The 14,227-nt window shown below is 43.0% G+C and overlaps 1 protein-coding gene across 2 annotated transcripts in view; it reads right to left on the bottom strand.

Moving 5' to 3' along the window:
- Nucleotides 1–14,227, bottom strand: part of PARD3B (par-3 family cell polarity regulator beta) — a 995,632-nt gene that overhangs the window by 42,190 nt on the left and 939,215 nt on the right. For both annotated transcript variants that reach the window (XM_035007317.1, XM_035007318.1), the window contains exon 22: nt 8,918–8,997. In XM_035007317.1, coding sequence (XP_034863208.1) covers nt 8,918–8,997 — 80 coding nt within the window. The remainder of the gene's footprint in view (nt 1–8,917; nt 8,998–14,227) is intronic.

Below are 14,227 nucleotides of genomic sequence, written 5' to 3' on the forward strand. Positions count from 1 at the left end.
CCTGAGCCGAAGGCAGTCGCTTAACCAACTGAGCCACCCAGGCGCCCCGATGTGATATCATTTTAAAGAACCATAAAACATGGCCCTCACACACACATACAAACCGGATATGGTAATGAGTTAATACACTTGGTTTATTCAGAGCATCTCTGCCTGCGGTAGGTTGACACCAGGACAAACTGAGGAACTTGGGCCAGGGGACGGCAGCAAATGGCTGGAGAGCTGCAAAGGACAGAGGGAGGCAGGTGCAGAGTGAGAGCGTCATGCAAAGCCCGTCAGCAGGGTCAGGAAACTCACCACAGTCATCCAGGGCCATCCAAGCTTCTGGCGGCAGATGGTGGAGACAGTACAATAGGAAAACATCAAGAATAACCAAAGACCATGAGAAATTACAGAGAGCAACCCTCTCCATGGAGCAGCTACCTAGGTGCAAAATAAACTTTTCTTTTCTTTTGGCTGAAAAAGTGGGAAATAAATGCTAAAACTCAGATAGGTGTAGGAGGGAAAACATGGAGGTCCGTTTACCAAGCTTAACACATTTCAAGTTCAAGGTAATATCACAGTTGGCGCCGCTGAAATAGCAGGCACACCCTTCTTGTCTAAAAGGAGTATTGAACGAACAGACATGTCATAGTTTAGAATTTTCTAGGGACAAGGAGGGAAAAGGAAAGATCTGTGGAATTTAATATATGTGGTCCATCAAGATTCAGTGAAAACTATTTTGGGGACATCAATACCGTAATGGGCCTTAACGTGTTTTAAATCACTAATCGTCTAACTAAACTCATAATGGAGGCCTTCCACTGAATAATTAATATTAAATATTCTAACTGGCATCAAGGATATATTGGCTACAAGGAAATGATGAAAAGTTTGATTAAAATGGACTTTTATCAGAGAAACTAAGTGACATAAAAATGATATGGCAGTAGCATTAACCCCCTGATCTCAGCCGTTCGGCATCTTGAGGCGGTCTTACAGGCTAGGGTTTTTTGCATTTTTCAGGAAGTTTGAGTCGACAATGGAGATACCTTCATCTCACAAAGAACTAAATCGCCACTAATTCCTCATTTTGTCCCCTGCATGGAGTGAGGCGGTGTCCGACGAGACAAACAGGTAGCTGACTCGGCATAGCAGGACAAGCAGAGACTAGATTTTCGGCGCAGGGAGCCAGAGGAGAGGGGATGGAATCTGGTGGGGTAACAGCGCCTTCCCCGATTTTCAAAAGGCATTATGTTCTGTCATATGCAGGTGCAAGAGATATGATCTAGACAGGTTCTTTAGCTCATCGTAGCTTCTCTCCAAAGTCAGGGCAGTGATCACAGACTTGAGCCCTAAAAGGTGGCCTTTCACGTGCGGAAAGGCAGTTCAGATAAAGTTGTGCCATCAGGAAGGTGTCAGAAAGACGGGCCATGATTAGCTGTATCTAGATGATGTGCACCAGGCCCCTGTCTAGTGCCTTGCGGAGAAGGAGTCCCTGGAATGGTTTCAAACCCGGGCTGGACATCTGATTGCTGCCATGCCGGCTGGGAGCAATGCATATATGCTCATGAAAACTCTTATTTGACAAACTGGCTCTGTGGCAGAGAAAAGTACTCAATTAGGCAGCATGGAGATTTTGTTTACCTCCACAGGCCCAGATGGCTGAGGCCCCACCCACACCGGACACACACTCACACACATATATACCTAATGTGCCGATCGCTCATGTTTTCATTGCACTCACCCAATCCCTAGCTTAGCTTCAGCAAAGACCAGTCCCATGGCATTGGTGGAAATCTTTGCAGGACTCGAATGTCACTGCCATCTGCTTGGCAAGTGCTATAAAACAATGCAAGGTTGGCAAAGGAACACTGAGTAGCTGTGAGCAGAGCAGAAGCTCCCTCGAAGAGAACCAGAGCAATCAGGGAGGGAGAAGGTCTTCAGGCAGCCAGGTAAATGACAGTCGAGGGCATAGAGGAGGCCCAGATAAAATGCTGTCAGGGATAATACATGTAGTGGGCGGGGTGCAGGTCGCAAGCTTCAAAATTAGCTACATGCTTGTGACTGAGTCTTACTGGGTGGGCAAAAGCATATGCAGACAGGAAAGCTGAAACCGACAAAATGAACCAACTGAAATGTTAAAGCAGAAGTATGTTCTTATGGCATGTTCTTCTGATCTGAACACAATCCTACCCAACACGAAAACACTGGGAACACACTTAGGAAGCAAGTTTATTTTGGGTTCCGAGGAAGCAAGCATAAGCTGTTTGCTCCTTCTAAAGTTGCTCTTTCTACCCGAAATCAGTTCTAGTATGTTGCTTCTCATTACACAGCCAAGTTAAAGCTGCTTGAGACAATCGGAGACACATTTTTCTCCCCCTCAAGTAATTTATGTAATATGAGTTAGAGCAACATCAGGACTGGGAGCCAAGTACAGCCTGAGCAGGCCTCTGTCCCGCATCAATCTCGGGAAAGGGAGTCTCTCTGTCCTCGGGAATGCTCACGCAGCTTTCTACCGGAAAATGTCTTATCATTTTTTTTTCCTTCTGGGTGGACATTATTCTTAATTTTAAAGAACCAAAGTACCAGTTTGCAGATACTGCTTTTTCAACTCTGGGGAGTGTTCTAACAAAACAGGATTCTCTTTTTGGTAGACAAAGTATATTGCTTAATGTTCATCTAGCAATTACGCATTAAATTGTTCATATTTCAAGTGCAGGACCCAAGGGGATGGGAAAAGAATCGATTTTATGACAGCGTTACAGAGATGGTTGAAAGGCATTACCTAACCTGTATATTAGTAATGTTCTCTGTCATATACAAAGATGAGTAAGACATAGTCCCTGTCCTCAAAGGTACTTACAGTTGAGGGAGAAAGACAAGAAGGTGAGCAAATGATACAAGGGAGTGTGATAATGACAGTTTGATTCTTTTTTTTTTTTTTTGTAAACTTTATATTTTTTAACTATTTGGGCTTAGGCTGCATGATCATGACTCTTTACCTTTAAATATGTCAGTCAGTATGTAATTCTACAGAACAAGGATGTTCTTTTTTTTTTTTTTAAGATTTTATTTTTAAGTAATCTCTATACCCAGTGTGGGGTTTGAACTTACAACCCCAAGATCAAGAGGTGCATGTTCTACTGACTGAGCCAGTGATGCACCCCCACAGAGTTTGGTTCTGATTCTGAGCTGGATAACCTTAGTTCCAGAGGCTAAATGTACAAACTTGCAGCCAGACCGCTTGGGTTCAAATCCCACCTCTGCCATCTCTAGCTCTTGAACTTGGGCCACTGTACTTGTGCTCTTGCTTATGAAATGGGGATAATAATAGGGTTGCTTTGGAGTCACAGGGTTGCTGTGAACATTATGTAAGTCAGTAGACATAAAGCATTTAGAACAGTGCCTGGCACATATTAAATGCTCATTTAGAGTTGACTATTTAGAAGTCTGGACTTCTACAGATTCCAGGGAAAAGAGACATTCTCATGAAAAATTAGTGTTATATTAGAAAACAGCATCCTGAAACAAATGGTCAAGAAAATTCAGAAGAAATTCTTGCCCATCACTTACTTATACAAAAGCAAATCTATTTTCATCCATATGCCAATGTATTAAAAACCTGTTATATACATGGTCCTGTGTTAGGTCCTGGCGGTGGCTGTAAAACATGGTGGATATAAAACAATATCCCTTATTTTGAGGAATTTATAATCCAAAGGGGTGGAAAGGGACAGCAAAGCATCATAATCTAATCTAGGCGGTTTTCAGTGGCACTAGAAAGATGTCAAACAAATGTCATGGAAGTTAAAAGTACGAGGAGCTAAAGAAACATGACATGGGAACTCTGAACTGTCTTGGAGGTAGAAGGATGGAGGGTGTCAAGCAGGCGGTTGTAACTGGGGTCTCAGGAAGAGTGAGATAGGAAGGGTAGCCAGGTTCATTTTGGAATTATCATCAGAGTGGTGAGAACTGAATCTGTGGGAATGAAGGCAGCTGCTCAGCGAGAATCTACACGGTGGGTGTCGGCAACGGGGGGAGGGATAGAGGCAGAATCAGCCAGAAGTGTCAGTGTCAGAAGCCCGGGGCAAGAGCCTACTGTGCCAGTGGGTGGTGTGGAAATAGAGCCGGTAGGGATGAGCCACTCTTCTTAAGGTAGGAAATGTGGGACCTAGAGGAAGGAGGAGGGTGGAGGGGAGGTCTTTGTTTTCTCTGATGGACCGGAGTCAAGTGCATGGGGTCGTCCTGCCACCTGAGCCTTATATGAAACTCCCTACCCACAGGAATTACTGTCTCCCAGCATGTCCATTAGTACAGCTGTTACTCAGATCAGATTGGTTTGCTATGTCCTCTTGCTCTTGACCATCTGGACCACTGGTCTTTCCCCAGAGTTGGCTAATCCTTTGGTCTCAGTTATACCCCCAGCGTATCGCCACGCAGGTGTTGGCTCTCCCCTTGTCCATGCTGCGGGCTCTCAAAGAACTGTGCACCTGAACCTATGCATTTACAGTGTAGGCGGCGGGTTGGGGGAGGCAACTGCCAAGGGACTTCAAGATGCAGCCAACAGAGGGGTAGCTGATGGCACAGGATCTCCGAGAAGCCAGCAGGAATGAGCTTGGTTCTATGAGACTGACTCACTCAAGAAACACGTCTTCCCCAGAAATAAAATTAAAAAGAGCTAACACTATGAAAAAAAAATCCCTAAAATATGTCGGGCAGGCTCTTCACTAAGGGTTTTGCTTATGTTACTGTACTTACTACTCAATACCAGCCCCATACAGAGGCCCTAAGACCATCCCCATTCGTAGATGCAAAAACTGAGACTGGAGCAGTCAGATCCCTTGGCCAAGGTCACACAGGTGATGAGTGACAGAGCTGGGGCTGTAATTATGGCCTGACTCCAAGTTCATGCCCTCGTGATCTGTCCTCAGGAAGTGTGGTCAGTGAGGACAGCAAGTCTGAACTGTGGGGGGCAGAAGTGGAGGAGCTCATGTTGAGTGTCTCAAGGTCATAAAGGAGAGGAAGTGAGGTCATCTCTAGAGATGGGGCTTGGGGGGTTTAGTCATCTTCACAGAATTTAACGGGAGTAGAACAGGGTTGGAACGGCCACTGTGGGATAGTCAACGGAGCCGACAGCACGACTAAAAGGAATTCTGGACCGCAGCAGGGGCCCAGCTGGGGCTGCATAATGTGCAGTTTGTAGTGGAACCAATGAAGGCATTTTTATGAGTTTTTCCAGCAACCTTTCACCGCCTGCATACATAGGACCACAGAAGAGATGTTTTTGCTCACTCCTTAGGACTCAACACTTGATTACAAGCCCGGAAGAGCAACATCATGTGCTGATGCACTGAACCATCTGCAGAGAAGGAATGATGGGATCCCGTGGGGCCAGGGATGGGCCAGGTGGGAACAATGGAGGCTTGGGATGGGCGAGTAGCACGTTCTCTGCTGGCGGGACTGACCACAAGGAGGCCTGTAAAAACAGAGCGGGGCTGGGAGGCTGAAGTGAACAAGCAGCTGCTTGCAAAAATACATACACTGATGTTCACACATTAGAGCAGCCTAGGAGACGACCGCTTCCCTACTCACTCAGAGTGAGTCATCGTCTGTGTCGGGCAAGAAGAAGGGAATGCTGATTTCACTGTGTTTACTACCAGACAGCATGGGGGGCTGGACAGGATGGTAAAACATCGGTCCTGGTAAAAGCCTGGTGTTCGCTAGCGAGGTTGTATTACAACCGCGCTCTGCTTTCCAAAACACCACCCTCAGGAGACAAGAAATAGAGTCATTTTTCTTCAGAGGCAGAAGATATAACATTGCTTAACAGTAATACTTAACATCCTTAGCCCTTAGCCTTAGGCAACATCCTAACTACCAAGTGCTAGGAATTGTCTTTTTCCCGGGGCTGGCTTGGGCTCTGGCTTTACTGCGGGAAGTGACTTTTAGCCTGGCAGCAGGTTGCATGAGCCCACTTTAAAGATGGCTGAATTCCATGAAAGCAGAGCAGGGGGCTCCTTGACCCGGGCTACTAGCTCACTCCCTGCCTGGGGAAGGGGGGCGCGGGAGGGGTGTGTGTACATCTTCTGTGTGTCAATGGTTCCAAATTTGGCATACAAATCAGCATTACTGAGTTAACTTAAAAACTCCTGTGATGCTCTCCACAAACCTCATAGGAACCAAATCAGGTAGGAGCACATTTAGTCCACTGTAAGGTTGGCCACCAACTTCCCATAGATAGAATTATTCCTATTTTTTTTTAAGATTTATTTTATTTATTTGAGAGAGAGAGAGAGAGAGCACAAGCAGGGGAAAGGGCAGAGGGAGAGGAAGAGGGAGGGAAGCAGACTCCTTGCTGAGTACGGAGCCGGGGTGCAGGGCTCCATCCCACGACCCTGAGATCATGACCTGAGCCGAAATCAAGAGCCGGACACTTAACCGACTGAGCCACCCAGGCGCCCCTGAATTATTCCTACTTCTAATTAAAAATCTAACTCCATAAATATCGTAAAGTTCCCTGCCTCTGTGACAAAGTGGGGATGCGGTGCCTACAGAGATGCGCTCCCCACCCTCTTCTGGCAGAGGGAGAGAGCGGTGGAGTTGCTGTGATTCAGTCTAGTGAACAGTAAAATCTCCAGGGTGGGGGAGACTAGAAAGCCAGGGTAAATGTCGCTGGCACACAGAGCTGGATCAGCAGTGGGTCCCCTGCCTCTGCATTCTGCATCTTGTTGGGTAAATATGGAGCCCCCCGTGGATTGGAGGCACATCGGTGAGGATGCTCTGCATCTCCCCTTGAGATGCTGAGATGGAAAATTGAGGTGGAACTCCTCCATTTGAAAACTAGTAGCAGGGACCTCTCGTGCATTTGTCTGAGCTCCATTTACTGTCCATCATGGTGACTGCTGGTTGCCAGGTAGCCACAAAGGTCTGTTTGCTCCTGCAGCTACCTTTGCAGGAGCAAACCTTAGCTAACGATGCCTACCACCACGCGCATGTGCGAGTGCACTGTTGGTCAAAATTGTTTTTCGTCTGAGATGCTTCCCTTCCAGCTACAGTTATAATCTTGGGGCTGGCAGGGTTTTGTCAATTCATGCATTGTGATGATAACTCCAGAGCCACAAACAGCATAAATGTATTGCCTTTGTCAGAAAACTCCCTCTGCAATGTTTAATCCTAAAATAGACTTGTTGAGAGTCAGCTACGATTGAGCATTTCAGGGCTTACTAGTAAAAAATAAATAGGAGTTGGAAATTCAGAGGACTTTCTGCTAATAATTACTAAACTAAGCATTTGTTGCATTGTCATAAAAAGTTGATTTGCTGCCTCCTGTCTGAGAGAGTAGGGTCCTGAGGATGGACTCGTACCATGTCTCCGGTTTCCAGATTCTCAGGGCTTGATATGGAGTAGATGATTAATAGATATATGGGAAATGAATGAGTGAAGTTTATAGGGTTTTCAATGTTATTTCTGTGCTTTTGATTTGTACCAAAAAAAAAAAAAAAAAATCCATTTCCGCAGTCTGGTGCAAGTTGGCCAGGAAGACGGTAAACTGTTTCCAGTTTTTTCTTTTTTTCTTCCCTCTCATAAGAACATACTACTTTCCATCTGCCTTAACCACAATTTCCATACACTTCAACACTGAGAGCCAGAAATGTTATATTTAAAGCAAATTTTGGAGATGACTTCCATTTTTTTTTAAATGAAAACAAAATACTAGGCCAGAGAAAAATAAAGAGAGGAAAGAAATCAAGAATGAGAAAAGACTATAAGACAACATACAAAAAAAGAAAACAGGGAGAGAAATAAGATACAGTTGTATAGAGGCTTTTAAAATATTGTAGTTAGAGTATCCCACCCAATCAGTGTTAACAATTGGTTCTCCACTAGATTTGAGATTTTATTACTTTTGAAAACCAACATACTATTTATAAGAGCAGATGGTCACTTAGGCTATGCCTGTTGCAAGATCCAGGATGGTATTTTTGTAAATTCACACACAGAATTATAGCTAATGTGAAACTCAACACAGTAACTCCCACTGGGATAACGCTTCAACAATTCCACTTTGATGAAAAAGCTCTATTTAAGATCCTCACCCCTCTTTTTAAAAGGAGATATTCCATAACATTTCAGTTTTCTGGCTGGCATTAACCTTTCTTTGTTTGTTTGGTTCCCCCCCACCCCCCGAACTCACGATTTCTCACACTCCTGCTTCACTCTCATAGTAGCTGCACTAGACATAATCTTGGAAAGTTTTCCTCTTTGTCATGGGCTACTGATAGCAGACCCAAATTATTCTTCATCTCAGAGATAAGAGCACAGGCCTTTGAGAATTGTATCTCATTTTCAGGGGTGTCTAGTTACAGTGTAAGTGGATCGTGTTGGGCCAGAATCACCAAGCGAACTTTTCCCACGCGATTATTTCCTTCCCCCACTGTGTCTGCGCCTCTCAGCAATATTTGTTGACTGCCTAGCGAACCTGGTCAGATTCTAAATCAAGCAAAGAACATCTTCCCGGGTTCACATTTCTCTCCAGCTTTTTAACACCCACACGAAGCTCCAAGGTTAAGGCTGGCTCACCCTTCCTTGGAGGTAACTGCTAGGACAGAGGATTTACTATTTTATTGTCCTTCAGCTTGGTGCAGGATGTTCAATACTATTTTTATAGCAATGGCTTAGGATTTCCATTCTGTATCCAATATTCTTGCTGACATGTTCAATTGCAATGATATACTATTTGCTTCCTTAAAAAATAACCCACAAGTGTTCCAATTATTAGCACAGTTGTGAAGATGGCATGAGGGTTGTCGCAGACGGCAGCGGGGGAAATTATAACATATTCCTCATTTCAAAGCCAGATTTCTATTTTATGTAGATTTCTCTAAAGACATTATTTGTAGGTAAGCTGGTGATAGGAGACCCCTGAGTGATCTACCTGGGTAAGGATGCGTACTGTCTCTCCATCCCCTCAAAACGGACGTTGTGTGCATTCCCATCTGGACCCTTTCCAGACACCTGTGGAGAGAAAAGTAATTAGAGATGAAGATCCATTATACACCCTGGTTACTGACAATGCATTACAAAGTTATAATCAGCTGCTACTGCCTGCCAAAAATCAACCATGGAAAAGCAAGCAAGATCTCACTATTGCTATAGGAACTGATGATCAAGCCACAAACATGGCATTTCACAACAAAGTCACTTCTTTCAAAAAGGGTCATTGTCAAGCTGACCCCTTCCTGTCACCAAGCCAGGGAGATTCTGTAGGCTATAAGACCATTTTTTTTCCTTTTACATATGCTTTAGTTTTTAGACCAGTTTGAGACTTACAGAAAAACAGAAATAGTACAGAGTTCCTGGAACTCAATTTCCCTATTCCTAACATGTCACGTAAGTATGGGTACAATTCTTACAATTAATGAATTAATATCAATACATTATTGTTAACTAGAGCCCACAGTTGATTTGGATTTTTACCCAACCCTTTTCCTGTTCCAGAATCCCCTATTACATTTAGTCATGTCTCTTTAGGCTCCTCTTGGCTGTGACAAGGACAGTGTTTTTTTTTTCCCCCTAAGATTTTATTTATTTGTTTGAGAGAGAGAGAACACAAATGGGAGAGCAACACAAAAGGGAGAAGCAGACTCTCTGAGCAGGGAGTCCGACACAGGGCTCCATCCCAGGACCTTAGGATCAAAACCTGAGCCAAAGGCAGACACCCAACCATCTAAGCCACCCAGGTGCCCCAGGACCGTATTTTTTAAAAGTACCTTTTCCATGAAAACTTTCTTTACTAACAGGGCTTAGTGACAAACAACTGTTTACTCCGCAGCTTCCATGAAGCCCTCCCTCACCCAAACCTCACTTAGTTCTGTCCCTTAGGAACTACCACAGAGAAGTGATTGACTCTTTTCTAACTAGGGTAGATCTTTAGTATTTTTTTCCCTTCCTTTGTACTTCCTGTGTTCACCTCTCGTCCGGTCTCCTCCATCAGCCTCTGAGACTCTGAAGAGCAGTGCCTGGCCCCAGTAAGTTCTCAATAAAGCGTGCTAGTTCTGGGAATGTAATGACTTTATACGTAGTCCTTCTGCATCTATCATAGCAATCAAAAACAGGATGAACGCATCCAGGTATTTAAAAGTACTGTTGACTTGTCAATTCATCACCTGTTCGTGTCAACACACGTGGTTTTGTGGCTCGCTTATGTGCTGGCTCTTATGCTGGGCTAGCCCTCACGGAATGGGCATGGAAAGGGTAAACAGAACACCTGGACCATTATAAGAGGGAAGGGAAAGTTTGCTAGTAAGCACAGGAAGAAATGGTGTGAAGTCAGTGAGGGAAATTTTTCTAGGGAGTATTCAACTTGCAAGTTATTTTCTTCCTGCCAAAGGTTCTAGCTCTCTATGAAACCACCATCCCAGCTTGGGTGGTGTGTGTAGGGAGGGTTTATTGTGAGAGGTGTTACAAAACAAGTATACACACTCATTTAGAGTAAGAAAGACTATTTCCAGTGTCAAATTATTAGAGGAGGCTCTTCAGAGTGTGTCCTGCAAAACTTCTTTATATTTCACCAATACATGGAACAGGAATGGCTGGAATTATTTGAGTGGGCAAGAGTCCAGTGAATTACTGAGGTAAGGATGAAGATTGCACATACAAACTTAGAAGCAACTGCAGGGAGACTGAGAATTCTCTGCATTAGGATAAAAGCCCTGATTTAAACCACTGACCTTTCTAACAAAGATCAGAGACAAGGATGGTATCAGACAAACAGGGGATAAAGAAATGGCACAGAAAAAGAAGGGAAGGATAGAGTTCCTGTCCTCAGCCACTTCTATCTAAGGTTTGTTTTGTTTTTAACCTATTGGTTATGTAGGAAGAATTAGCATGAATACCAAGACTATGCTGACGATCATTTCATTGTGGTTTTTGGGCATTATGCGTATGTATCCCTAGTATGGCTCTAGACATTTACAAGTAATCTTTTCTGGTGGCCACAAAACTCCAAGTTAATACTTTCAGCACTGTTAGGCAGAACTGGCCTGGCCCACTGGCGGCCATCCACATTCTGGTGTCTCTAGGAGGCAGCACCCAGGTGCCTCTTCTTTCTGGTGAGTTACCAGCATAAGAGATTATATGAAACGTAGGATGATCCCTATCTTAGGGAAGCTCTAGTGTTGTTGGGAAAACAAGCCATCAGAAATGAAATAATTAAAGAATGATGTAGGACAACGTGTGATCCCATGCCATTCAGGCTGTTACTAACAGAAGGACAGGTGACACTGGGAGGACAGGTGACAGCGGGAGGTGTCAGGAAAAACTTCACGGAAGTAGCAGAACATAGACCAAAGATGGGTGGCATGCTTCCATATCAAAACTTACTCTCTTCTTCACAAAATGTGTAGATATTTAATTATTATATTTATATTGTGCATATATCATGTTTCTCTATTAACATGACATCTTTAATGCAATCATGGACTTAGTGATTACTGAGCACCTACTGTATCCCAATGCCATGCTAGCCATATATTTAAAGGAATGAACAAGGGCTGGATTTCTTCTTCACGTTGAATACAGAGGAGACAGGCCTGCAAACAATTACGGTACAATGAGATCACTGCTAGAGTGTCAGCATGAGAGAGGAGGCAGTAGGAGTCTGAAGAAACAGATACCAAAGTCCACTTGGCAGAGTTGAAGACAGCTTCATATGGGTGTTGAAGCTTCATCGAAAACTTGAATATGAATGAGGAGAAGTTTTTGGGGGGAGAAGGTGTAGGAGTAGCAGGAGAAGGCATTCTAAGTAGAAAGAACAAAAATGAAACAATATGGAGGCATTTAAAAAAAGAAAAGCACTGTGTTTTCAGGGAAAGTCAAGATTTTGGTAAAGGAAGAAACAGAGCCTATTAAGGAAAAGGATACTAATAATAGCAACACCACCACGACTGTTAGGGCTATAGCCATTATTGCCACTATGGCAACTTTTTTCTTAATGGGCTTTGGTTTTTTAGAGCACTTCTAGGTTCACAGCAAAACTGAGAGGAAGGTACAGAGAGTTCCTATCCCACTGCCCCACACACTCCTCCATTATCATCACCCCCCCACCATGTGCTATATTTGTTACAACAGATGAACTTACATTGACACATCATCACTCAAAGTCCAGAGTTTACATTAGGACTCACTATTGGGGATGTACATTCTATTGGGTTTGAACAAATGTATGACATGTATCCATCCTTAGAGTATCATACAGAATATTTTCATTGCCCTAAAAATTCTCTATGCTCTGCCTACTCATTCCTCCCTCTCTCCAAACCCATGGCAACCACTGGTCTTTTTACTGTTTCCATAGTTTTGCCTTTTCCAGAATGTCATGTAGTTGGAATCTTACAGTCTGTAGCCTTTTTTATATTGTCTTCTTCCACTTAGTAGTATGTATTTAAGTTCCAACCATGTCTTTTCATGCTTGACAACTCATTTCTTTTTAGTGCTAAATAATATTGCATTGTCCAGATATACCACTTTATCAATTCATCTACTGAAGGACATCTTGGTGGCTTCCAAATTTTAGCAATAATAAAGCTACTATAAACATTGTGTGCAGATTTTTGTGTGAAGATAAGTTTTTAATGCCCTTACGTAAATACCAAATAGTACAGTTGCTGGGTTGTATGGTCAGAGTATGAAACTGCTGAACTATCTTCCAAAGTGGTGGTACCATTTTACATTCCTGCTAGTGATGGATGAGAGTTCATGTTGCTCCACATCCTCACCAGCATTTGGGGTTGTCAGTGTTCCAGATTTTGGCCATTCTAATGGGTGTGTGGTGATATCTTATTGTTGTTTTAATTATATTTTCCTGATGACCTATGATGTGGAGCATCTTTTCATAGGCTTATTTGCTATCTGTATATCTTCTTTGTTGGGGTGTCTGTTAAGGTATCTTTGGTCCATATTTTAATTGGTTTGTGTCTTTTCTTATTATGGGGTTTTAAGAGTTCTTTGTAGTTTTCAATAACAGTCCTTTATCATATCATATGTGTCTTTCGCAAACATTTTTTTCCAGTCTGTGGCTTATCTTTTCATTCTCTTGACAGTGTTTATTGCAGAGCAGAACTTTTTAATTTTAATGAAGTCCAGGTTACCAATTCTTTCTTTCATGGATCTTGCCTTTGGTGTCATATCTAAAAAAGTCATTACCAAAACCAAGATCATCTAGATTTATTTTCTATGTTATCTTCTAGTAGTCTTATAGTTTTGCATTCTAAATTTGGGTCGGTGATTCATGTTGATTTTTGTAAAGGGTGTAAGGTCCGTGTCTAGATTCATTTTTTTTTAAAGATTTTATTTATTTATTTGATGAGAGAGACACACTGAGAGAGGGAACACAAGCAGGGGGAGTGGGAGAGGGAGAAGCAGGCTTCCCGCTGAGCAGGGAGCCCGATGCGGGGCTTGATCCCAGGACCCCGGGATCATGACCTGAGCCAAAGGTAGACGCTTAACCACTGAGCCACCCAGGCACCCCTAGATTCATTTTTTTTACATGTTGAATGTCCAGTTTTTCCAGCACCATTTGAAAAGACTATCTTTGCTCCATTGTATCATCTTTATACCTTTGTCAGATGCAAAAATAAATATTTATTTGGGTTTATTTCTGGGCTCTCTATTCTGTTTCATTGATCTATTTGTCTGTTCTTTCACCAATACCACACTGTCTTGATTACTATAGGTCTATAATAAGTCTTGAAGTTGGGTAGTGTTAGCCCTCCAACTTTGTACTCCTTCAATATTATGTTGGCTATTCTAGGTCTTTTTCTTCTCCATATAAACTTCAGAATCAGTTTGTTAAGATTCTTTAGAATCAAGAAAATAACTTGCTAGGATTTTGGCAGACAGCACATTGAATCTATAGATCAAGTTGGGAAGAACTGACATCTTGATAATATTAAGTCTTCTTATCCATGAACATGAACTATCCATCCATTTATTTGGTTTTTCTTTGATCACTACTACAGTTTAACACTTACTTGATATTTACTGTTTGTCAGGCAAAATGCTAAATGTTTTATTTTCATCAGCCCAGTCAATCTTTCCCATAACCCCAATGGTTGGCCCATTTTTTAAATGAGAAAACTAAATGGTTGCCCAAGGTCATATAGCTAGTGCATGGAAAATGTGTGACAAAGATCAGGTCTGTCTGACCCAGAGTCCAAGCTCTGGAGATACCCCCATGGGCCACATC

Source organism: Mirounga leonina, unplaced genomic scaffold, assembly GCF_011800145.1.
Source record: "Mirounga leonina isolate KUSES-001 unplaced genomic scaffold, KU_Mleo_1.0 Mir_151, whole genome shotgun sequence".
Taxonomy (NCBI): domain Eukaryota; kingdom Metazoa; phylum Chordata; class Mammalia; order Carnivora; family Phocidae; genus Mirounga; species Mirounga leonina.